At 47.0% G+C, this 25,400-nt stretch overlaps 1 protein-coding gene across 9 annotated transcripts in view; it reads left to right on the top strand.

The window, feature by feature from the left end:
• Positions 1-10,337: 10,337 nt before the first annotated feature.
• LOC308184725 (kinesin-like protein KIF2A) overlaps positions 10,338-25,400 on the top strand; it is a 374,830-nt gene continuing 359,767 nt past the window's right edge. For 2 of the 9 annotated variants that reach the window (XR_013942889.1, XM_080572102.1), the window contains exon 1: positions 10,339-11,426. Coding sequence is in view for 6 of the 9 variants with exons in the window: in XM_080572099.1 (XP_080428225.1) it covers positions 11,363-11,426 (64 nt within the window). In the remaining 3 variants the exon portion in view is untranslated. Of the gene's footprint in view, positions 11,427-25,400 lie in introns of all 9 variants that reach the window. The other 7 variants (XM_080572104.1, XM_080572105.1, XM_080572099.1 and 4 more) reach the window with 6 other exon arrangements.

The raw sequence follows: 25,400 nt of genomic DNA, 5'->3' as shown, positions 1-25,400 counted from the left end.
TCCATACTGTACCAAATATGGTAATTATGGGAGTGCTAATATATATAATGCACACCAAACACAGTACGGGAATCGTTACACTAACCGGATGGCCAGTCCCGAATGGGAAAGGGTGGTATTGGTTATGTGGTAATAGGGCCAGGAAAGTGTTGCCCCTAGGATGGAAGGGAGCTTGCACCCTGGGGGCAATAAGTCTGAACATAGCCATTATTGAGGATATGCAAAGCCAAAGCACAGGCCTCCTTGAGACCCACCTATGCAGAATCAAGAGGACTTCAATTAATCCTCTAGTGGAGAGAGGAATGGCATTTCACAGGTTCATGAGGTGGTTTATCCCTTGGTTAGGGGTGAATGAATTAGAAAATCTATTGTGAATATCTCATCTGTAGTCAAAGAATTAGAAAATAGCACTCTGGATGCGATCCAGGCACTGCAAGAGGAGGTAACAAGTCTGTCAAAGATGGTATTCCAGAATCTACTGGTAATGGATTTATTACTGGCCTTGCAAGGAGGGGTTCGCACTATAATTAATGCCAGTTGCTGTATGTATGTAGACCAAACGGGGCGAACTGAGACTGATCTCAGAAATATTTGGGAGAAAACCAAGATCTTGCATGAGGTGGCCCAAGATGACACTTCGTGGGGATTTAGAGACATTTGGGAAAAATTGACCTCGTGGTTGCCTGGATGGGATTGTCTCAAGCGACTATTTGTTAGTGTTCTAGTAATAATGGCATTGTGTATCTGTCATCCCCCATGACATCCGAAGAAAAATATTGTGCCCTAATGTTGGAAAAACTCAAGACTGGGGGATGTGAAGAGGTGCAAAAACAACAATAGGATTAAGAAAAGAAGGGGGGGGGGAATTGTGAGAAACAAAGTTCTGTTTTTGCAGTGGAAAATTCCACTAACCTTGCATATTCAAAAGTGATTGTGCAGGCATAACAGTGGCATAACAGTGGGGAGTATGTTAAGCAGATAAGGGGAAGGTCCCACTGTCCCAAAATAAGGAGGATAGCTAATAAAAACAGGACGAGCTGTGCAAAATCAGTAAAAACAAAAAATCACAGGCCCTCTAGACACAGGAGAAGGAAAAAAAGAAAAGGAGAAATTAATGGTTGGTCAAATAAAATTGTACACCTATGATATAGTAATATTATATACATCGAGTAGTTTGTGAACCTGTAGTACTCAGCCAATGAGGAAACGTGCAGGATCAAGCCTTGGGTAATAGGGAATATAAGGTTATGATATAATTTTGCTGTACAGTCTTTTTTGCAGGATGCCCACCATCGCAATCGTGAATAAAATAGCTTCACAGAAGACCCTGTCTGAGAAAATTACTGAGGTATTTCTCACACTCTCTCTCTACCAAAGACCCGTTCCCTAGAGAGAGGGATCCTGTCTATTCTGCTTCCTTGCCTTCTAATTCCATGCTATTGGCCCTGTTATCCCAGCATCGAAGCAGCCAGGAGAGAATTTGCTCACCTGGGTGACAGCAGAAATCCCTTCGTATATCTCACAACTCACTCAGGAATAGGGATTGGGTGATTTCTGACTTGTTTATGATTCCTGTCTCTTCTTCCTCCTGTTTTTGTGATGGCTCTGCTTTAGAGCTGCCTGCCTCTTCCACTTCTCCCTCCTGAAACTTCTTAGGAGGAGCTTCTTCCCTTACTAAACAAGCTGACTTCCGCTTCCATTGTTTTGTCTTGACTATGGGGGAGAATGATACTGCGGATGGTTGGCCCTCTGGGTTAGCCACAGTGTGTGTTATCTTGGTCATTGGATTCAGAGACCTCCTCCTTCCCTTGAGGGTGCTGGGTAGTGTTAACTACCATTTGATAGGCGCAGGCCAGGCCCCAGCACAGTGCAGCAAGCTGGAGTTCTCTGGCGTTGCCAATACGTCTTTCAAGCATTCTATCAGTTATTTAGGTTTTCGCACTTGTTCAGGGGTGAAGTTCAAAACCATCGGAGGAGACAACCGTGACAGGTACCTGCCCATATCCTTCCGCACATCTTGCCACCCACCACCACACTGTCTCGGGGCAGATTCCTGGGTGGTATTCTTAACTAATTGTTTAACCTTAGGAAAAAAGTAACACATTCTGCAGGCCTAGCAATAGGAGTGTGTTGTTTACCCACGGATGTTCAAAATACTCAAAAGCTGCTGTAATTAGCCCACAGGGAAAGAAGAAGGAAGTACCATTCCTGATATCATCCACAAACTAGATATCATCCCCCTCTCCTTCCCCTTTCCCACCTTTTATTGTTGAGTGTGACGTCATATGGTATATCCCTTTGGTCGGTTAGGTCAGCTGCCTCGGTGATGTCCCCTCCCCACATCTTGCCTAACCCCAATCTACTGGCTCTGGGGGGTTTGGAGGGAGTCTTGATGCTGCGCCAGCACTGCTCAGCAATAGACAAAACTTTGGTGTGATACCAATGATGTTCTAGCTACAAGTGCAGGGCGCAGCACTATATGGGCTGCTGCAGGGAAAGTTATCTCCATCCCACCCAGACCCAGTACACACTGATATCACCAAAGACAGGTTTCTGCTTTGAAATTCTGACATCCAAAAGAGTTTAAAATTTCTTCTTTCTCTGCTGCTGTCTCAGTGATTGTGCAAGTTGTGACTGAAGTAATAATTGTCAGGTTTTAGCAAGTGCAGCTTTTAAGTACCTGTTGAGGACACCTATGCCCAGCCTAACTTTATAAAACAGTAAATATGAAATAGTTAAAAGAGGAATAGAATGAGTCACACATCTTTTATATGAAGAGATACAAAATGTCCATTTTTGCTGACATTTTCCATCTTATGGAGAAGGAACATGCAGATCATTGCATGTCATATTCTGCCATCAGTTATTGGGGAAATCATTCCCCCCAATCATACCCCCCTCTGGGGTATGTGGGTATAACTGAGGGCAGTACTGAGGTCTGTATCTCCAATCTCACTGAAAAATGTGTTAATTTAGAAATAAAACAAGGCTCTGGGATTTTTTCAGGATCCTTTCCAGGATCCTATTCAGGATTCTATTAATTAATTTCAAAAGTTCCATTAGCTTGATGGAAGAAAGGCCATAAACTATAATCATCTGCCAGCTGGTGACTTGTGATTTTGAAGTAGATTTAGGGACACAGTTTCAGACTCTGGCTTGTTTGCTTTATGGAGGCAGCATAGAGCAACCAGAGAAGATAAAGTGGCCTCCAAAAGCCCTCACACATATCCGATGTTCTCCACCGGTTTCCCACTCCTGTCCTTACCTTTCAATGGAAAGTGCATACCACGTTTCCCTGGTGGGTACTGCAGCACTGGGCCAACATGGTAAGACATCTTTTAGGAAAGTCCATCTTCTGGTGTAAGCTATATCACGCTGCTTTGGCTACAGGAAAGGTCAGTGATGGGGAAAGAGGAAAACAAGCTCTTCTTTTGTATCTGCTCAGCTTCCCAGAGCACCACCTTCATTTTGCTGGGGACCCAGTCATGCGAGGATTTCTTCCAAAACAGCACCATGAAAACAGCGTTACTGGCTCCCATGTTTGTCACATCCCAGCAGCTCCCAGGTGCAGTTGCTCGATTTACAAATAAAACCATGTCTTCCCTCAGTCCTAGACTTAAAAATCCAAATAAGTTTGACAGTCAGCCTAAGCTCTTTTTTCTTCACTCTGATGACGACATGTGAAAGTGGAAATTCAAAAGTTTCCACAGAAATGCTACCTTACATATTTTATTTTCCTCCTTCATTTAGAGACATAGCCAAATATGAGCGTTTACTGAGAAGCTGACTGTACACAGTAGAGAGCACTGGGAGTCACCAGCACCTGGGACCAGGACTTTGGAGGTGCACAAACAAGGGAGGAGGGAGCAGCAGCCCATGCTGCTCCAGGTCCTACTCCTGCTGAAGCCACTATCCAGAGTATGTCATGCCAGGTCTAACACTGGGAGAAGGGGGGACAGTCAGGATGAGGAGCTGAGTTGAACCAACGCTGGTGATAGGATATGAGACATGAAGATGAGTGGCAAAGGGGAGTAGTAGAAAAGGAACCACAAAAAGTAGTGAACAGAGTAGATCTTGAAGGTGCCCACACTTATGCTGACGCTCCGGAAAGATGAAGCCATGGAGTCGGCTTGGCAGTTAGCGCAGGCAGTTAACAGGACCGGCTAGGCAGTTAGCGCAGGCAGTTTGCGCTGGGCATTTCAGGTGGGGCAGGGAGGAGTGCGAGGAGGATCCTCTCCTCCTTTTCCCACCTCCCTTTCTCTTCCCCTCCTCTCCTCGGGGAACTCTGCCTCGTTGCACCTAGAATTCACCATGGTGGGCACCTGTCGCAGCAGCCGGTCCGAGGCGGCAACCCAAACGGAGGAGATACTGCCTCTCTGGGCTCATGTGGGCACTCAGATGGATCCCCTGATGGGGGAAGTGGCAGTCCAGACAGGTGACTGTGGGGAGCTCCGGAATCTGGAGACCCACCTGGGTCCTGAGGGAAGAGAGGGCTGTCATGGGTGCAGGTGTGCCCTGCTTAAGGAACTCCTCAAGCAGGTGGCTGGGCTGCAGCGAGAAAGCAGCAGCCTGAGGGGCTCCTGGGAGTCTCTGAGGGTGAGAGATAGGAGGTGTCAACCTGCCCCTGCTGATGCCAAGCAGCCCCCTCCTAAGTCCCTGCAAGGGGTAGTAGCTGACCCAGCTGATCACATGCAGGACAGAGGGCTTGACTGCCCACAAGAGAAAAGGGGATGGACCCTCGTCTCAGCTCGAAGCAGAAAGAGACATTTGCCCCCGACACCCACGGTGCCACCAACCCCCACGGTGTCCTTGGGTAATAGATTTGAGACTCTCAGGCAGGAAAAGGAAGAGGTTGAGGGTCTGGACAGTAGTCAGAATCCAGGAAACAACCCTGAGAAGCGTGCCAAGATTGGGGGGAAGTACTGAGCATAGGGATCGGGGCCGGACGGGGCACCGCATCACAACCAGTGCCACAAAAAAAGAGCAGAGAGTCTTAGTGATTGGAGACTCCTTGCTGAGGGGCACTGAGGCTCCCATTTGTCACCCAGATAATCTATCCAGAGAGGTGTGCTGTCTTCCTGGGGCATGTGTCAGAGATGTTAGGAAGGCTCTGCCACAGCTCATTAAACCGAAGGACTACTATCCTCTTGTTGTCATTCAGGTTGGATCCTGGGAAGCTGCAACTAGAAAAATGAGGAATACTAAAAAGGACTTTGCATCCCTGGGAAGGTTGTTGAAGGGATCGGGGGTGCAGGTAGTGTTCTCCTCTGTCCTCCCGCTGGGTGACCGGGACCCAGAAAGAAGGAGGAGAATGGGACAGGTGAACGACTGGCTGAGGGGGTGGTGTCTGGACTAAGGATTTGGGTATTTTGATCTTGGGCAGGCCTTTGAGAAGCCGGGTATGTGGGCTGCTGACCGACTCCAACTCAGCAAGTGGGGCACATGAGTGTTGGGGAGCAAGCTCTCTGGGCTGATTACCAGGGCTTTAAACTAGGTTTGACGGGGGAAGGGAAGGGAGCTAAAAGTGACAGACAAGGGCTGGGGGAAGCTGTCACTGCTGTCACTGTTGAAGATAGTAGGGAAAAACCTCTGAGTTGTCCCATAGGATTGTCCGAGGGCTCCTCAGAGAAGGTAATGATCCCAATACCCCGTCCGGAATCTTCTTCTTGCGTCCCTCCAGGGGTAACTGCGCCTGCTGCTTCCCTCAAGTGCCTGTATACCAATGTGCGAAGCATGGGAAATACACAGGATGAGCTCGAGATCTGTGTTCAGTCGCAGGGCCACGATCTCGTTGTGATCACAGAGACGTGGTGGGACAGCTCGCATGACTGGAACGCTGTCATGGAGAGCTATGTCCTTTTTAGGAGAGACAGGCTGGGGAAGTGAGGGGGTGGGGTTGCCCTTTATGTGAGAGAGCAATTAGAGTGTACCCAGCTCCACCTGGGGGAGGGTGAAGAACAAGTGGAGAGCTTGTGGGTGAGAAGGGGTGGGCTGGAATGGGGGACACTGTTGTGGGGGTGTACTACAGGTCAACAGATCAGGAGGAGGAGGTCGACAAGGCCTTCTACAAGCAGCTGGAAGTAGCCTCACGATCCCGGGCACTGGTTCTCATGGGGGACTTCAATTATCCAGACATCTGTTGGGTAAGCAACTCAGCCAGGCACGTTCAGTCCAAACGGTTCCTGCAATGAGTTGAAGACAATTTTCTGACGCAGGTGGTGGAGGAGCCGATGAGGCAGGGAGTGCTTCTGGACCTTGTCCTTACCAACAGGGATGGGCTTGTTAGGGATGTGAAGGTTGGGGGAAGCTTGGGATGCAGCGACCATGAGATGGTGGAGTTCAAGATGGAACTTGGTGGAGGAAGTAAGGCTAAAAGCAGGATTGCTACCCTGGACTTTTGAAGAGCCAACTTCGACCTCTTCCGGAACCTGCTTGGGAGTATCTCATGGGCTAGATTGCTAGAAGGCAAGGGTGCTTGTGAGAGCTGGGCTATATTTAAACAGCACTTCTTCCAAGGTCAGGATCGGTGCATCCCGAAGAGTAGGAAATTGGGGAAGGGGGGCAGGAAACCTGCGTGGATGAGCAAGGAGCTCATCGGTAAGACCAAAAGGAAGAGGAAGGTCTATGAAATGTGGAAAAAGGGCCTGTCCTCTTGGGAGGAATATAGAAGTGTTGTCAGGGCCTGCAGGGACGCGATGAGGAAGGCTAAAGCCCACCTAGAGATGAGGCTTGCAAAAGAGATAACAGATAATAAGAAGGTTTTTTTAAGTATGTAAACAGTAGAAGGAAGACTAGGGATAATGTGGGTCCCTTGCTGAACGAGGAGGGTGTCCTGGTAACAGGGGATGCTGAGAAGGTGGAGATACTGAATGCTTTCTTTGCTTCAGTCTTTGCTTCAAGGACTCCTCCCCAGGACTCCTCAACCCTGGCAGGGGCAGAAAGAGGCTGGGAAATGGAGGGCTCCCCTGTGGTTGACGAGAGCGTGGTTCGGGAGTGTCTGAGTTGGCTCAACACACACAAGTCCATGGGTCCCGATGGGATGCATCCACGTGTGCTAAGGGAGTTGGCAGAGGTTATCGCCGAACTGCTCTATATCATCTTTGAAAGGTCCTGGAGAACAGGAGAGGTGCCTGAAGATTGGAGGATAGCCAGTGTCACTCCCGTCTTCAAGAAGGGCAAGAAGGAGGATCCGGGAAACTACAGGCCAGTCAGTCTCACCTCTGTCCCTGGAAAGGTGTTGGAACAGCTTGTTCCGGATGCCATCTCCAAGCAATTGGAAGAGAAGAAGGTTAGGAGTAGTCAGCATGTATTCACCAAGGGGAAATCCTGCTCGACCAACCTCGTTGCCTTCTATGATGGCATCACCAGCTGGGTAGATGGGTGGAGAGCAGTGGATGTCATCTACCTTGACTTTAGCAAGGCTTTTGATACTGTCTCCCATGACATCCTGATAGCAAAGCTGAGAACGTGTGGGATAGAGGAGTGGACAGTTAGGTGGGTTGAGAACTGGCTGACTGGCCGAGCTCAGAGGGTGGTGATCGGCGATGCAGAGTCCGGCTGGAGACCTATGACTAGCGGCGTTCCCCAGGGGTTGGTGCTGGGTCCAGTCTCGTTCAACATCTTCATTGAAGACCTTGATGAGGGAATAGTGTCCACCCTCAGCAAGTATGCCGATGACACAAAGCTGGGAGGAGTGGCTGACACGCCAGAAGGCTGTGCTGCCATTCAGCGAGACCTGGGCAGGCTGGAGAGCTGGGCAGGAAGAAACCAAATGAGGTTTAACAAGAACAAGTGTAGAGTCTTGCACCTGGGAAGGAACAACCGGACATATCAGTACAGGCTGGGGGACGACCTGCTGGAGAGGAGCTCTGAGGCGAAGGACCTGGGGGTCCTGGTGGACGACAGGTTGACCATGAGCCATCAGTGTGCCCTCGTGGCCAAGAGGGCCAATGGGATCCTGGCGTGCATTGAAAGGAGTGTGGCCAGCAGGTCAAGGGAGGTGATCCTCTCCCTGTACTCTGCCCTGATCAGGCCTCACCTGGAGTACTGTGTCCAGTTCTGGGCTCCCCGCTACAAAAAAGACAGGGATCTCCTGGAAAGAGTCCAGCGGTGGACCACAAAGATGATATGGGGCCTGGAGCATCTTCCCTATGAGGAAAGGCTGAGAGACCTGGGTCTGTTCAGCCTGGAGAAAAGAAGACTGAGAGGGGATCTCATCAATGTGTATAAATACCTGAGGTGTGGGAGACAGAGGGATTTGGCCAATGTCTTCTCAGTGGTTTGTGGGGACAGGACAAGGGGCAATTGCCACAAAATGGATCACAGGAAGTTCTGCACCAACATGCAAAAGAACTTCTTCATGGTGAGGGTGACGGAGCACTGGAACAGGCTGCCCAGGGAGGTTGTGGAGTCTCCTCTGGAGATATTCAAGGCCCGTCTGGATGCCTACCTGGGCAGCCTGCTTTAGGGAACCTGCTTTGGCAGGGGGATTGGACCCGATGATCTTTCGAGGTCTCTTCCAACCCCTTCGATTCTGTGATTCTGTGAGTCAAGGGCTGCAGACAACAGGGGCTGCCTATGGCTGTAGAGGAGGAAGGGGAGTCCTGCAGCTGTGTGGGTGGGACCTTGAGAAACTTTGGGAATGTGTAGAGAGTGGACAGCATGACAAGGGACACGGGCATGCTGTTTGAGGTGGGACTAATACAGGGACAAGGGCAAGCAGGGGTTCTGAGAGGATGGATTTTGGAGATAGGCATTTCTGTCTTCAGGACTAATAGTGGAGGATGAAAGTTGAAGTATACACAGGATATTCTATGATAAATTTAACTGTTACACAGAGACAATAGAGTGGCTATCCAAGTCTAATGTGGGTACTTCTCCAAGACAAAGCTGAATTATAAAAGATAAGTCTATGTAGTAGAAATTGTGCAGGAAGAACATTGTTCAGTCCACATCACTGAAGTGCCATGGAATTATAATGAGTAGAAGATTTTTTTTTCATTCAGCTTTAATATGTCTAATATTTGTTTGTTTAAACCATTTGTTGCATTTGGTTTTAATTCAAAAACAGCTACATTTTTAAAAGAACATGCATATCTTTAACTTTTATACTTAGAAGAGGCTTTCTTAAAGGCATCTGATCTTTTTCAAAGTAGCATTTCTTTGTGTTTGTCAGTAGTGTAAATTAAATGGATAGTGACCAAACTAGAAAGCCAAAATAGTTTTCTTGGATCTTGCTTGCTGCTTTTAGTATCATAATTCCAGCATAACTGTAGTAAGGAATGCCTTCCATGAATACAGTGATTCAGACCTAAATTTCTTGTGTAAAAAATGAAGCTGGGCAAGAATAAGAGAATAAGACCCAGTTTTTAAACCTCAAAAATAAAATTGTTAAACTTTCACTCATCTTTTATTTTTCCTTGGCAGTTCATCAAAAGGGTTGTTTATACCAGTCAGAGGCAATATAAATAACAATTAAGTTGTGCCAGACAGTTGCTGTTGTTTCTTTTTGTCAGTTCAACTTCTGGCTCTCTTTTGCATAGATTTATATAAAAGTATATTGAAAGCCTGCAGGAATTGGGAGCCATAAATCTCTGACTGACTCGCTCTGCTTTCAGCATAGTGAAAGCAGAAGCAGGGTGAAGACATGAGGGAAAGAGGGTGATGGGCTGCGGGGAGCTTGCAGCTCTCAAGAAGGGTGGCAAGGTGTCAGCTTTCATTATGTATTACCAGCTGGAGCTTGGATTGGGGAATTAGTTTTAATAGACTGGCTTTGCTGGGCAAAGATGTGTGTTTAGGAGTATTAATTGTGCTGCTGCTCAAGGTGACTAGAAAGCTGTGCAGGAAAGGCAATTTTAAACCCGTGGTGGCTTCGTCGGGTTAGGAACCACCCTTGCAGGAGAAACCCAAGGGACAATGTCTAATGAAGTGCCTTGCTTGAGGTACAGGAGCCACTGTAAGGAAATGAGGAACATGAAGTGTGTTTTGTTCCTATTAAAGTGGTACAAGTGCATGGGGCAGTCATGAGGTGGGGATAGATGGATGCTGTTGTCACCATGGCCTTGAGACAGGGAACAAGATAAAGGATGTTGATTCTGTAGGTCTTAGCTAGCACAGTTGTATGTTAACGACCCCAAAGATAAGGGAGTAAAAGACTGTATGCATAGATAATGGAACCAGCAAGAACTGGCTTGACTGCTGAAGTCTGTCAAAGAAAGGAAGGATCAGGAGTTTAGCAGCGAGGAAGACTTCTGGCCTTCATCAAAAGACCACCAGAGTGCGCTGGAGGACCACTTAAGGACTCCAGTACGCATGCGAACAGGGGCGGAAACCTATGTTAATGATTCTTCGGAGACCTGATGAATATGCAGGAGACTCACGGGAAATGAAATGAATATGTATTTTTCCCACTAATATAAGCACACTGTCAGTAACCCTTAGTGTGTGTGTGTGTTAGGCAGAACTATCCCCCACACACCCGGTGCTGTAACAAAGAATACCTGCTTAATAACTTTGGTTATTGAGTTTTCACTGTGTCAGCCTTACTTGGACTGAAGCTGCTGGCAGGTTGGGGAGCAAGTACAAAGCATCCTTTTAAGCTGCTCCACTTGGCACAAGGGACCTCTACGAGCAGACATGAGGTAAATTAAGCTATTACACTAAAACTTCAGAGCAGCTCAGCCACCGTCTGGTGCCACACGGGCGCCTGTCTGCAAGCCGGGGACAGGTGCGAGAGGTATAGGCTAGCACAGCCGCCCTGCGGCCGCGATGACCTCGTCCCGGTCCGGCCCCGGAGCACGGCTCTCTCGCCGGGCGTCGGCCCCCCACGCAGTGGGAGCGCCCATCGTGTGACACCCGCGAAGGGCGGCTGCGAGGGAGCACTGCGGCACGGAGAGTGGGGAGGAGGGCGCGGGAGAGGCGGAGCTCACCACGCGTGGCCCTGCAGCCGCGGGGCAGATACACTGGGAACCGCCAGACAAGCAGCCTCGCCTCGGGTGCCCCAGTGCCAGGGTGCGCGGCGGGGAACCCAGGCGCGCGGGTCCAGCGTCCCCTTCCTCCGCAGCAGGGGGAGGAGAAGACCGCAGACGGCTGAAGAAGGCAGTGACGACGCTTCAGCCCCCACCCCAAGCCAGTCCCGCCGTGACGCCACGACGAAGCTCGCAGGCGCAACAGCTCCTGACGCCTGTTGTATCCGGCTGCTGCCTTCTTTCCCTTCCCCCCTCCTCCCTCTCCCCGTCTCTTCCTCCCTCCCGTCCGCCCACCTTTCCCAGAGCTGCCGCCGCTGCTGTGCGCGCGCGCCTGCTCCACCTCCTGCGTGTCTGGTCGGCAGCGCCTCCGCTCTCCCCGGCTGCCCCATGAAGCGATGGCAGCGGCCAACTTCGGCAAGATCCAGATAGGAATCTACGTGGAGATCAAGCGCAGCGATGGTCAGTGGGGGTTGGCCGGCGGTAGGGGCCTGTGGGAGCGGCCGCAGCCCATGGCTGGGCACCGCCGCCCCAGTGCGCAGCGGGGATCGGGGAGGAGGCTGCTTGCGGAGTCCATTGTGTGCGTGGGGTCAGGGAGGGGCCGGGCCTGGCTCGCGCTGCGGTTGTCAGGAGAGCGCTCGTGCTCGGCGGTGGAGGGCGGTTGCGAGCGGCGGCCGCTGGGGACGGGGAGGCTGCGGCAGCGCTGGGAGGAGGAAGGGAGGGGCGGTGGCAGGGGTAGAGGGTTGAAATGTGGGGGGAGAAAGGTGAGGTGAACGAGAGGGGGACGCGTGAGGGAAGCGTGGATGGGCTGGGCTGGTGGGGGAGGGGAGAGGTCTAAGGTGGGTAACGAGACGCGTGGGGTGGGTTTGGATGGGGGCGATGAGGTGATGGGGGGGAGAAGGGCGTGGTTGGGGGAGGAGGGCCTGGGGAAGCTTTGGCATGGAGGTGGGAGGGCCTTAGGGGAGGGGATTAGATGACGGAGGGAGGAAGGGGCTTTAATGTAAAGAAATAACTTTGTTTTCTCTGGCGTACGAGCTGTGTTCTCAAAAAATTACACTACAGTATACACTGACAGAAATGCCTTTGAACACTTCCATCACGTGACAGAAAGCTTGATGGTATTATTTCAGATGTTCTTTATGGTTAAAATATAAGAAGAGTGCTTGCTGTTTATGCCTGAGTTGTTATTTTCTCTGTTGGGGATCCAGTGTTTGTCATCTTGCCCAGCATCTCCTGGCAGGAGCGTATATGTTGCTGTCTAGGAATACACGTGAATAAAGGATGTGTGTGTGTCACATTTAGTGTGCTAACTATTTGTCTGGATGGGGAGAACTGAAATGGGAAGTTCACTGACTGAAAGGCAGGTCACTCGGGACTTCAGCTCTTTAATTTGAGTGGGAATATGTCATCTGTTCCTGGCCTCTGTGAGATCTATGAAACCTACTAAACCAGGGTAGGGTTCTTCTCACATTTTCTGGAAAGTCTTTTATTTTCTTCAGTGTTCAGGAGCTTGCTAAAGAATAATCAAATGATTTTAATGGAAGAAAGACCCGAAGGTCAAAAGCACTGAAGTTAGCATGATTTTGTCATGAGGCAAGAAATGAGCAGCAAGTCTTCATGCAGCTAAGTCCCATAGTACAGTTCAACCCTACAATAAAAATCAAATGCTCAGTGTTAGCTGGATGCTGTATTAAACCTAACCCCTCAATTTGTGCTTAATGGCTTGTGTGTCATGTGAAGAATCTGATAGGTGCATAACTCCTGCAGATCTCTGTTTGAGGTTTCAGAAAACCTCACTGTAGCAGCTTGTAAAACTATTTTTCTGAGGCCCGTGTCAACTTCTAATACATGTAACTGACTGTTTTATATATCTTTTGGAAAATAAGGGATGAGAATGCTTTGCTGCATTTTCCACGTTGCAGGGTTCTGCTCACTTCTAAAATCAGAAGTGAGAACAGTAACTTGAACATAATACTTATTTTCATTACTGTTAACGATTCACATATTTTGCTGTATCACATATGTGATGCAGCATATTAAATATATTACACATCAGTAATATACTAGGAGGATATTTTCACAACAGTTGTGCAAACTGTTGAGCATTTTTGTTAGTTTGATCTTTGTGTGAGTAACCACAGTACAGTGTTGTACCAAGGTTAGTGGGTTCCGGCTATTGTGATGTTTGCTTGTTTTCCATTGAGACTGGTGGAGGAGATATCCCTAGGTATGCAGAAAGGAGCATTTTGAGACAAATATCGAAGTACAGCCCACACTAGATTGCATTTAGATTGCTTTGCCTTTCAGAAGGTAGGTTACCAACCTGGGCTGTGGTTGCGCAGGCAATCAAGATTGATTTGTCTGTTTCTAACAAGTGGAGTGTGCCTCTGTCAGCTGCATTGTTCCTACAAACTCTCTCTCCCATCCATTGTAGTCAATGTGTTTTTTTCCAGATTATTTAATGCATTAATTGCATTAAATTAGCAAACTTATGGATGTGATAGGTTTCCTCAGCATTAGTGAGTTCAAATGACTCTCAGAGGGTCTGTGACCCCAAAAGTGTCAGTGTGTAGGAAATGCATGGCTGGGATGGAATGTGAAGTTTGATCTTCTCCTTCAACAACAGTGAGCTACCTGGATCTGCTGAACTCAGACCTGTAACCCAGGTAGAATCAGGGCTGTGTATCATACCAGCTACCCTAGGTTGAAAGCACAATTTAAGCTGTTTAAGAATCTTCTTGAGAAAGCAGTTTGTTGGTCAGTCTGCGCTTTTTTTCACATTGTCTTGTCTGTAGGAAATCATTTTTTTAAGCTAAATATTGTTTTGAGAGGTAAGTATAATAGTTCATTAAAATTTCCTTATCTAAGTGTTTATTTGCTGAATAAAATGTTTACTTTGTTAATGGTGTCATTTTTAAAAGTATGCACTTCTTCCCATCTGTCCACAACTATGCTAAATGCTTTTCTGAATACAGAGCTTTATTAATTCCAGATAAGTATTTTTCTTTAAATAAAAAGAAGAAATAGGAGAATAACATTTTTGGTAAAACATCACTGTTAAAATTTGTACTTGTTCACTACAACAAAATTGCAAAGAGATGTAAAACACATTAAATGTGAGAATGAGACCAGAACATTCTGGAAATAAAAGTGACTTACATATTCTGTCATTTTGACAAGTTCTAATTAGGTTTAAGTGTTTCATGAAAGATTTCTTATAGGACTGAATAAAAATAGATTTACAAGTGAAAGCCACTGTTAGAACTCATGACCAAAACCACATGAAAACTAGGGTTTGGATAAAAAACAACATTTTTGAGGACTGACGCTGCAGAGTTGCTTGCTGTGTATCTGTTTTTTCTCAGTGGGTAAACATTGGTATGAATGTTGTCTAGAGTTACAGATAATATTTCCAGTTATAATTACATGGGATAACTCGTTATATTCATGTAATATAAAAGCATATTAGGTGGTCAGCTAGTTTGGCTTTTTATAATAATTTCTGATACTGAAATTTACTACTTATTTCAGTATAATTTATGTATGTTGCTTGAAATATGCCTTGATAGTCTGTCTTGGAAACAGGAAAGAACTCATTCATTTTAGGTTGTGAATTGCTAACAATGGACTGCATTTCCAGTCTTGAAAAATGTGCCTTATCACACAGAAGAGCTAGAGCACTAGAGAGTGGGCCAGAACATAGCTGCAAGACCAGCTGTAAGAGTTTCATTCTGTCCAGAAGATGTTCCTTTTTGAGGTCTAAATATGGACATTTGTCTGATGATAAATTCCCTTTACTAAAATAATAATAGCCCACTGCTTTGCAAGTGAACTTATACCCATATCTCCACTTCTTGTGCATTATCCAATTAATGATGACAAAGACCTACATAATCATTTGGAAAAATAATATCTCACTTTTTTTTTTTCATTAGTTCAGTCTTTTGCTGAAATAGGATAAATCAGTCTTATGCCCTGCAGACCTTTAGTAGGCTGATTGGTATTTTTCCTTTACGTTTCCAGTCCAGTCATGTTCTGTCCTTTTCTTCCTCAGGCTGAAGCACTGGAACAGGTTGCCCAGAGAAGTTGTGGGTGCCTCATCCCTGGAAATGTTCAAGGCCAGGTTGGATGGGGCTTTGGGCAACCTGATCTAGTGGGAGATGTCCCTGCCCATGGCCGGGGTTTGGAACTAAATGATCTTAAAGGTCCCTTCCAAACCAAACCTTTCTATGAGTCTATGATCCTATTCTCTCTGTCTTTGCAAATCTGAAATGCTACCTAGAAGAACAGAGAAATTAATTATATATTTGCTCATTTGGAAAGGGGAGGGGGGAATACAGTGGTGGTCTCACTATGTTAGAAATAATGTAACAGGCATGAGAAGGGACATTCCAGTAATTGGGAAGAGCAACTGAAGATGTGATGGAAGTTCCAGGAAAAGAAAAATGGTGATTTGTTTCTTATTTCTTATTTTTTTAGGGATTAACCATCAAATGGTGTTTAAAAAGAAAGATCACGAGCTTGTGTTCTTGTATTATGGGAAAGAAACGAACTTGAGAACTGTCAGTGTTGTAAAGAGAAAACTTAAAAATGATAAAGGAGAATAAATTAGGAACAGTTATCACGTGGAACATGTTACCAGAGGACATGGATGCTGGAAGCCTAGCAGAATTTTAAGGAGGATGTTGGTAGGGATGGTAGGAATATCCAATTCTATACTTAAAGCTTAAAAAATTTACACCGGCAATCGTAAAAGGTAGTTTCTGTTCTACCTGAGTTTGTAGTTTAAATCACCTCCAACTGATGGGAGACAGGAAGAAATCTTGTCTGTGGCTGCGTTATTTTGTAATTGCCTCTTAGGAATTTTTTTCACTTGTCTCTGAAGCAGCTGGAACTGGTCATGGTCAAAGACAATCCATCTAGTCCAAAAAACTACTGGCAGCTCCTCTCTCCTTAGGCTTGCCAAAACATCATCATAACTCTTTAACCTTCAAAAACAAAGGAGACTATGTTTTTTTTGTAACAGTAAGGGCTGTGAGGGTGGTTTTTTTTTTTCTTTAAAGCTCAACTTCGGTGAAATTGATGTTTGTTGATGTTGAGAGGTCTATACAGTCCTCTGTGTTTTGTGTAATCCCATATGACGATCTTGACATTTTTGTGCAGCTCCCAATAGCAACAATGATTTTATAGTAAGATAGAAGGTATAATGACACTATAAGAATTCTGTTCAGGATTGGGTAGACACCCTATTTTACAAGCTCTTGAGGGTATATTTAAATGGCAATGTGCTTTTATTCGTTCCTTTGGTGACATATATCTGTTCTTTCCCTGTGATTAAGACTTTTTTTTGTTACCACATTTAAATCAGTTGACCTCACTACCTAATCCCTATGTAAGCCATACTGGTACAATGTGTCTTTGTCTTTCCGTAATGGCCGGATCACACACAGGGCATCAAGTCGTCAAGTTTGCTACTTTTGGTAGAACTAATGGGACCAACATTTAGACTTACTTATCCAGTGTAGGTCCTCATCTTGTTCCATCCAGAATTTCTGGGCACTGTTCCTTACAGAAGTTTTGACCAGGAGGATGTGTTAAGTTTACTGTGTCATTCTTAAAACGGCTTTATAAGCATTCAGCTCATGATATGCAATAAACAGATTTTCACTGTAACTTGCTGTTTATGAGGTATTTATGTAGGCCTTCTGTATTTTGTATCAATAGCTCTATTGTGGTTTAACCCTGGTAGGCAGCTAAGTACCACACAGCTGCTATATTTGGTCTAGCACACCCCACACTCGAGTCAAATGTGTCGTCATCTCAAATCCTTCGTGCCTGGCCTGGTTTCAGCTGGCATAGAGTTAATTTTCTTCATAGAAGCTGCTATGGTGCTGTGTTTTGGATTTAGGATGAGAATAATGTTGATACCACACTGATTGTTTAGTCGTTGCAGAGCAGTGCTTACACTAAGTAAGTCAAGGACTTTTCACTTTCTCATACTGCTCTGCCAATGCACAAGAAGCTGGGAGGGGACAGAACCAGGACATCTGACCCAAACTGGCTAAATGGATATTCCATACCATATGACATCATGCTGAACAATTAATATGGGGTGGCTGGCCAGAGTGGAGGGGAACTGCTGCTTAGGGAGGGGATGGGCATTGGTCAGCGGGTGGTAAGCAATTGCATTGTGCATCACTTACTTTGAACATTATATTATTATTATTATGATCATTATTATTTCCATTCATTTTCTGTCCTATTAAACTGTCTTTATCTCAGCTCATGAGCTTTTACTTTTTTTTCCTCCAGATTATCTCCCCCATCCCTCTGGCGGGGGGATGTGAGCAAATGGCTGCGGTACGTTGCTGCTTACTGGGGTAAACCACAACAGTCCTTTTGGTGCGCAACGTGGGGCACAAAGGGTTGAGATAACAACAGATCTAACCAGAGCGTGTTAAAACAAAGTTGTTATAAGCATTAGACAAGATTAATATTTGCTAATCACAATGTTGATTTTTTTTAATCTCAGGTCTGCTGTCTGTTTTCCGAATTGTTTTGTATAGCATATTATTTACTGTATGTATTCCGTGTCATGCTTTTTATCATTTCTGGGGGCTGGTTTAGGGTTATTATTTTGCTGTACTCTGTAACACTGGCTTATGATATGATAAAATTGCTGGCCATGAGACTAATCTGGTATTTGTACTCAGCAGTACAAATTTGTACTCAGCAGTACAAACGCTACCTCAGAAACTATTAATAATTACACGTTTTTGGTGTAATGCCAGTGATCATTCTATCCCTAGTCTCAGCTTGGTAGCACTGTTATCCCAGCCCCACCTACCCCCCATGACAATTATACCCTCGTTAAAATGACCTGCAGTCATTGGTCCCAGCCAACATGGGTTCACGAGGGGTAGGTCCTGCCTAACAAATTTGATTTCCTTTTATGATAAGATAATGCATCTAGTCGATCAAGGGAAGCCAGCTGATGTGTTCTTTTTGTGCTCAAAGGGTTGTGGTAAATGGGGCCGCATCAGGCTGGCGGATGGTCACTAGTGGGGTCCCCCAGGGCTCCAGTTTAGGGCCAGTCCTCTTCAATGTCTTTATAAATGATTTGGATGTAGGACTAGAAGGTGTTTTGAGCAAATTTGCCTACGACACCAAACTTGGAGGAGTTGTGGACTCTGCTGAGGGTGGAAAGGCCTTGCAGAGAGATCTGGACACATTGGAGAGCTGGGCGATCACCAACCACATGAAGTTTAACAAGAGCAAGTGCCGGGTCCTGCACCTGGGACAGGGCAACCCTGGCTATACGTACAGACTGGGCGACGAGACGCTGGAGAGCAGCCCCGCAGAAAGGGATCTGGGGGTTGTGGTTGACAGCAAGTTGAATATGAGCCAGCAGTGTGCCCTGGCAGCCAGGAGGGCCAACCGTATCCTGGGGTGCATCAAGCACGGCATTGCTAGTCGGTCGAGGGAAGTGATTGTCCCGCTCTACTCTGCGCTGGTGCAGCCTCACCTCGAGTACTGTGTGCGGTTCTGGGCACCACAGTACAAAAAGGGTGTGAAACTATTGGAGAGTGTCCAGAGAAGGGCTACAAAGATGGTGAAGGGCCTAGAGGGGAAGACATACGAGGAGCGGCTGAGGCCACTTGGCCTGTTCAGCCTGGAAAAGAGGAGGCTGAGGGGAGACCTCATCACAGTCTACAGCTTCCTCGCGAGGGGGAGTGGAGGGGCAGGCCCCGATCTGTTGTCTGTAGTGACTAGTGATAGGACCCGAGGGAATGGAGTCAAGCTGAGGCAGGGGAGGTTTAGGCTGGACATCAGGAAGAGGTTCTTCACCGAGAGGGTGGTCACACACTGGAACAGGCTCCCCAGGGACGTAGTCACTGCACCAAGCCTGTTGGAATTTAAGAAGCGTTTGGACTGTGCACTCAGTCACATGGTCTAAAATTTTGGGTAGACCTGTGTGGTGCCAGGAGTTGGACTCGGTGATCCTTATGGGTCCCTTCCAACTCGGGATATTCTATGATTCTATTACCCTTTTTCATCAGGGAACCAACCTATGAAGGTTTGTGGTGGTTTTACCTTGCTAGGCAGCTGAACACCACAACCGCTCTCTCACTCCACCTCCTCAGAAGAGGAGGGGAAGAAGAAAAGGAAAGAAACAACTCACGGGTTGAGATAAGGATAATTTAATTAAAGGAAAAAATAATTATTAAGGAAAAAATATTATTAATTAAATAATTTAACTAAAGGGAAAAAAGGGAAAGGGGAAAAGGGAAAAAAAAAAAAAAAGCAAAGGCTGTGTGGAAGTGCAGAGGAAAGAAATTACTCTCTACTTCCCACCAACAAGAGATGCTTGACCACATGCTTGAAGCAGGGACTCAACGCACGTAGCTGTTGTTCAGGAGGACAGACGTTTTTGCAACGAAAGCCACCCCTCCCCTCTTCCTCCTTTTTCCACCTTTTATTGCTGAGTGTGACATCATATGGTATGGAATATCCCTTTGGTTGGTTTAGGTCAGCTGCCCTGGTGATGTTCCTTCCTCACCTTTTGCCCACCCCCAGCCTGCTGGCTCTGGGGGGGGTTAGGGGGAGTCCTGATGCTATGCCAGTATTGCTCAGCAGTAGACACAACACTGGTGTGATACCAGTGCTGTTCTAGCTACCAGTGCAGAGCACAACACTGTATGGGCTGCTGCAGGGAAAGTTAACTCCATCACAGACAGACCCAGTATAAGGGGACTGGGGAGATGTTTTTTTTCCCTCTTGTTCATTCTCCCTTTTTCCTTCACCTCCCTCTTCTCCTCCAGGTGAGTTATGATAGCTTTTCAAAACTTTGAATATCCTTAGGATGTTCAGACCAGCATGTTCTTATTGTTATGTCTCTTGAATATATTTCAGGTTTCGTTTAACATTAAACAACTACTTAGGAATGCCATCCAGAGATCTGTCCCGAGGCAGGATAGTTATGAGTGGCAGGGAGTGTGGGAGGATATGGGCAGGCATCCAGAGCAGTGGGCACCTCCATTGCTTTGGAAATTCAACCCTGAAGAACTGCAAAATCCTAAAAAACTGGTAGAATGCTTGAACAAGGTGTGTCACCACCCTGGCAATGCCAAAGAGACACAACTCACTGCAACGTGCTGGGGCTTGGCCTATGTTTACCGAGCTGCATTTGATATGACTATAACCCCTGTGACAGACTCTGCAGACACTCGAAGCCCTAGGACAGGCCCCAAGGCTGATCCAGGGAAACAGACTGTACCAGTGTCAGTTGCACCTGTAACCAAGATGAAAAAATGGTTGAGAAAGTCAGGTTGTTTAGAACGCGGGGGAACTCCTACTAAGATTAGGTATGGAGAAGACAGGGCTGGGCCATCAGAGGAACAAGAAGACGAAGATAAAGATATCGAAAAAATATCAATAACTTCCCAAAACCTATACCAGCGTGAGCTACGAGATATGCAAAACGATTTCGGCCGTTGTCCAGGTTAGCACCTTGTCTCCTGGCTGCTCAGGTGCTGGGACACTGGAGCCAGTAGTCTGGAACTAGAGGGCAGGGAAGTCAGGCGGCTGGGATCCTTTGCTAGGGACGCAGGCATTGACAAAGAAATTGGAGATGGAGCACCAGGCTTCAGCCTCTGGAGGTGTCTCCTGTCAGGTGCGAAGGAAAGGTATCCCTTCAAGGAAGATCTTGTATGTCAACCAGGCAAATGGACCACTATGGAGAGGGGAATCCAGTACCTAAGGGAATTAGCCATACGGGAGGTGATTTATAGGGACCTAGACAACAAAAAGATATCCACAGTTCCAGATGAAGTCAAGTGTACACGACCCATGTGACGGAAGTTTGTACGGAGTGCACCATCATCATATGCTAGTTCATTGGCAGTAATGACCTGGAAAGACCATGAGGAACCTGCTCTGATGCTGGGGTAACGAGGCCAATAGCCTGGAATTAGAGGGCAGGGAAGCCAGGCAGCTGGGGTCCCTTGCTAGGGAAGCGGGCATTGAGAAAATGATGGGAAAAGGGGCACAAGTCTTCACCCTCTGGAGGCGACTCCTGTCATGCGTGAAGGAAAGGTATCCCTTCAAGGAAGATGTTGCATGTCAACTCGTCAAGTTGAACACCATGGACAGAGGTATCCATTACCTAAAGGAATTAGCTGTGCTGGAGGTGATTTATGATGACCTAGACAACGACCAGAGATGCAAAGTTTCAGATGAAGTCAAGTGCACGCGATAAAGTTTGTACGGAGCGCACCATCATCGTATGCCAGCTCATTGGCAGTAACGACCTGGAGAAACTGAGAGGAATCCACGGTGGATGAATTGAATAAACAACTCCGGCAGTACAAAGAAAGTCTCTCTTGTTCCCTACAGATCTGTGTCTCAGCTGTGGAGAAGCTTTCTCAAGAGGTCCACCAATTTAAAGCAAATGCTTTGGAGAAACTTTCGCAAGAGGTCCACCAACTTAAAGAGAATATATCTTCCTCCCAACCTGTACGAACCAATATCTCAGCTATCAGGCGTAAGTGTCCCTCTGCTCAAGAAAGGGGATATAGTGGGTACATACCATGTGCCACCCTGTGGTTTTACCTATGTGACCATGGAGAGGACATGAGGAAATGGGATGGAAAATCTACCTTGACCCTAGAGGCACGGGTACGTGAGTTGCAAGGAAAAGCCATCACAAAAGGGGGGGTCTTCTGGGAAAATTGCTGCTCCAGACTCCATCAGGCAGTCCCCCAGAGTAATGAATACTATAATGAGGACTAGAGGGGTCCTGCCTCCTGCGAGGTGTAAGAAAGGGACAGCTGGATTTATTGGACTGTGTGGATTTGACATCCTGGCACATCAGACCCACAGAAGTATAAGGCTTTAGTAGACACCGGTGCACAGTGTACTGTAACGTCATCAAGCTAGGGCCAGAAGGGCCAGAACCCATTTGTATTTCATAAATGACAGGGAGATCTCAACAGTTAAGTATTGGAGGCTGAAGTGAGCCTCACTGGGAATGAATGGCAAAAGCACCCCATTGTGACTGGCTCGGAGGCTCTATGCATCCTTGGCATCTGGGGAAAGGTTATTTCAAAGATCCAAAAGGTACCAGTGGGCTTTTGGCATAGCTGCCTTGGAGATGGAGGACATTAAACAGGTGTCTGCCTTGCCCAGTCTCTTGCAGGACCCTTCTGCTGTGGGGTTGCTGAGGGTCGAAGAACAGCAGGTGCCAGTTGCTACCATGACAGTACACCAGTGACAATATTGCACCAACAGAGACTCCCTGATTCCCCATCCATAAGCTGATTCGTCAACTGGAGATCCAAGGAGTGATCAGCAAGACTCGCTCAACCTTTAATAGTCCCATATGACCAGTGTGAAAGTCTAATGGAGAGAGAAGGCTAACAGTGGACTATCGTGGCCTGAATGAAGACATGCCACCACTGAGTACTACAGTGACAGACATGCTAAAACTTCAATAAGAACTGGAAAATGCACCGAAGTGGTATGCCACAACTGATATCAAACAAGCAAACTAAAAAAACCTTATCCCCATCCACCCTCTTCTACGTCCTCCCCCCAAGCAGCTCAGGGGAACGGGCAATGGGGATTATTGTCAGTCCATAACGCTTTATCTCAGCCACTTCTTCATGGTCACTCTCTTCCCCTGCTCCAATGTGGGGTCCCTCCCACGGGATGCTGTCCTTCCTGAACTGATCACATGTGGGCTTCCCATAGGCAGCAGCTCTTCAAGAACTGCTCCAACATGGGTCCCGCACGGGTGGCAGCTCCTGCCAGATCACCTGTTCCTGGGTGGGCTACAGGTCTGGTCCAGAGTCTGCTCCGGCAGGGGCTCTCTATGGGCTGCAACCTCCTTCAGGTCAGATCCATCTGCTCCATTGTGGGCTCCTCCACGGGCTGCAGTGTGGATATCTGCTCCATCGTGGTACACCATGGGCTGCAGGGGGACAACGTGCTCCACCATGGTCATCTCCACAGGCCGCAGGGGAACTTCAGCTCCGGTGCCTGGAGCACCTCCTGCCCTCCTTCTGCACTGACCTTGGTGTCTGCAGGGCTGTTTCTCACTCCTCTCTCTCCCAGCTGCTGTTGTGCAGCGTTTTTTTCTCTTTCTTAAATATGCTCTTCCAGAGGCGCAACATCGTTTATTGCACAGTTCTGGCCAGCGGCGGGTCCCTTTTGGAGCCAGCTGGAACTGGTACTTTTCTATCATGTGTCAGCTTCTGGACTCTTCTCACAGAGGCCACCCCTGCAGCCCTCCTGCTACCAAAACCTTGTAACCTAAAACCAATACAAATGGACGTCGTTAGATCCCAATGGATGTGATCAACAAAATAATGGCTATGTCTCCAGCAAATTGCAAAAAGGAAACAAGCTTTCTTAGGCATCTTAGGTTAAAGGTTAAGGTTAAACAACTATTTAAGAATACTATCCAGGGATCTGCCCCGAGGCAGGATAGTAATGAGTGGCAGGGTGTGCTGGAGGATATGGGTAAGTATCTAGGACAGTGGGCACCTCCAGTGTTTTAAAACATCACCTGTTAACAAGTGCTGAATCCTGAAAAACTAGTAAAATGTTTGGAGAAAGTATGCTGTCACACTCTAGAATGCAATTCCAGAGAGACGCAAATCACTGCAACATGCTGGGGCCTGACCCATGCCTACTGAGCCTTGTTCTACACTGTTCATCAACCTCAAGGGGAAGAGCAGGTCTCTGGATCTGACAAGAAAGTGACAGGCCCTGTGTCCATCCCAATCCCTACGACAGGCACTGCAGCTGGACCAGTGCTGGTATCAGTTGTTGCTATACACAAGAAGAAACAATGGATGCAAAAGTCAGATTGTTTAGTAAGGGAGGAAACTCCTACTGAGAAGGGGAAGGAGGAAGAAGATGAAAAGGCAGGTTATTCTGAAGCAGGGCCATCACGGGAACAGGAGGAGTAAGAGGAATATCTCATAAACACTGCAGTTACCACCTGATCCTTATATCCCAGAATGAGCTGCAAGATATGTGAAAAGATTTCAGAAGTAGTGGGGTCGATTTCAGCTGAAAACGGGGCCAGTAACCTCAAATTAGGGATTCCAAGCAGCTGGGATCCCTCTCTAGGGGAGGGGGCATTGAGAAAATGATGGGAAAAGAGGCACGAGCCCTCAGCCTCTAGAGGTGACTCTTGTCATGCGTGAAGGAAAGGTATCCCTTCAAGGAAGATATTATATGTCAGCCAGGCAAGTGGGCCACTGTGGAGATAGTGTCCAGTACCTGAGGGAATTAGCTGTGCTGGAGGTGATTTAAGATGACCTAGACAATGTAAGATTAAAGTTGTGTTTTCGCAGTGGAAAATTCCACTAACCTTGCATATTTAAAAGTGATTGCGCAGACATAACAGTGGGGGGAATGTTAAGTGGATAAGGGGACAGTGGAAGGTCCTACTGTCCCAAAATAAGGAGGATGGTGTGGTGGTTTTACCGTGCTAGGCAGCTGAACACCACAACCACTCTCTCCCTCCCCCTCGTTAGATGAGGAGGGGAAGAAGTAAAGGAAAGAACAACTCACGGGTTGAGATAAGGATGATTTAATTAAAGGAAAAAAATAATTATTAAGGAAAGATTATTATTAATTATTAATTAAACAATTTAACTAAACAATTTAACCAAACAATTAACAATTTAACTAAAGGGGAAAAAAGGAAAGGGGAAAAGGGAGGGGGAAAGGGAAAACTAAACAAAACAAGTAAAGGCTATGTGGGAGTGCAGAGGAAAGAAATTACTCTCTACTTCCCACAAATGAGCGATGCTTGACCACGTCCTTGAAGCAGGGCCTCAACGCACGTAGCCGGTGTTCGGGAGGAGGACAGACGTTTTCGCAACGAGAGCCCACCCCTCCCCTCTTCCTCCTTTTTCCACCTTTTATTGCTGAGTGTGACATCATATGGTATGGAATATCCCTTTGGTTGGTTTAGGTCAGCTGCCCTGGTGATGTTTCTTTTCTCACATCTTTGCCCACCCCTAGGGGAGTTAGGGAGAGTCCTGATGCTGTGCCAGCACTGCTCAGCAGCAGACACAACACTGGTGTGATACCATTGCTGTTTTAGCTACGAGTGCAGAGCACAGCACTGTATGGGCTGCTGCAGGGAAAGTTAACATCCCAGCCCAACCCAGTACAGATGGCTAAGAAAAACGTGGATTGTTAGCTCAGACCCCACCGTTGGAAGTCCCGATCCATCCGTGCCAAGCAGGAGATTGGGTTCTGATATGAACATGGAGGGAACTGAGGTTACAACCTGAATGGGACAGACCATTCCAAGTACTCCTGACTGCTGAGATGACAGTAAGAACAGGTGAGAAAGGGTGGACTCATTACACCCAGGTGAAGGCATCAGTTGACCCTGAGACCTGAGATGCTCAC

The sequence above is a fragment of the Anser brachyrhynchus genome (genome assembly GCF_964034855.1).
Source record: "Anser brachyrhynchus genome assembly, chromosome: W".
Lineage (NCBI taxonomy): Eukaryota > Metazoa > Chordata > Aves > Anseriformes > Anatidae > Anser > Anser brachyrhynchus.
This window is presented reverse-complemented; position numbering and strand designations above follow the sequence as displayed.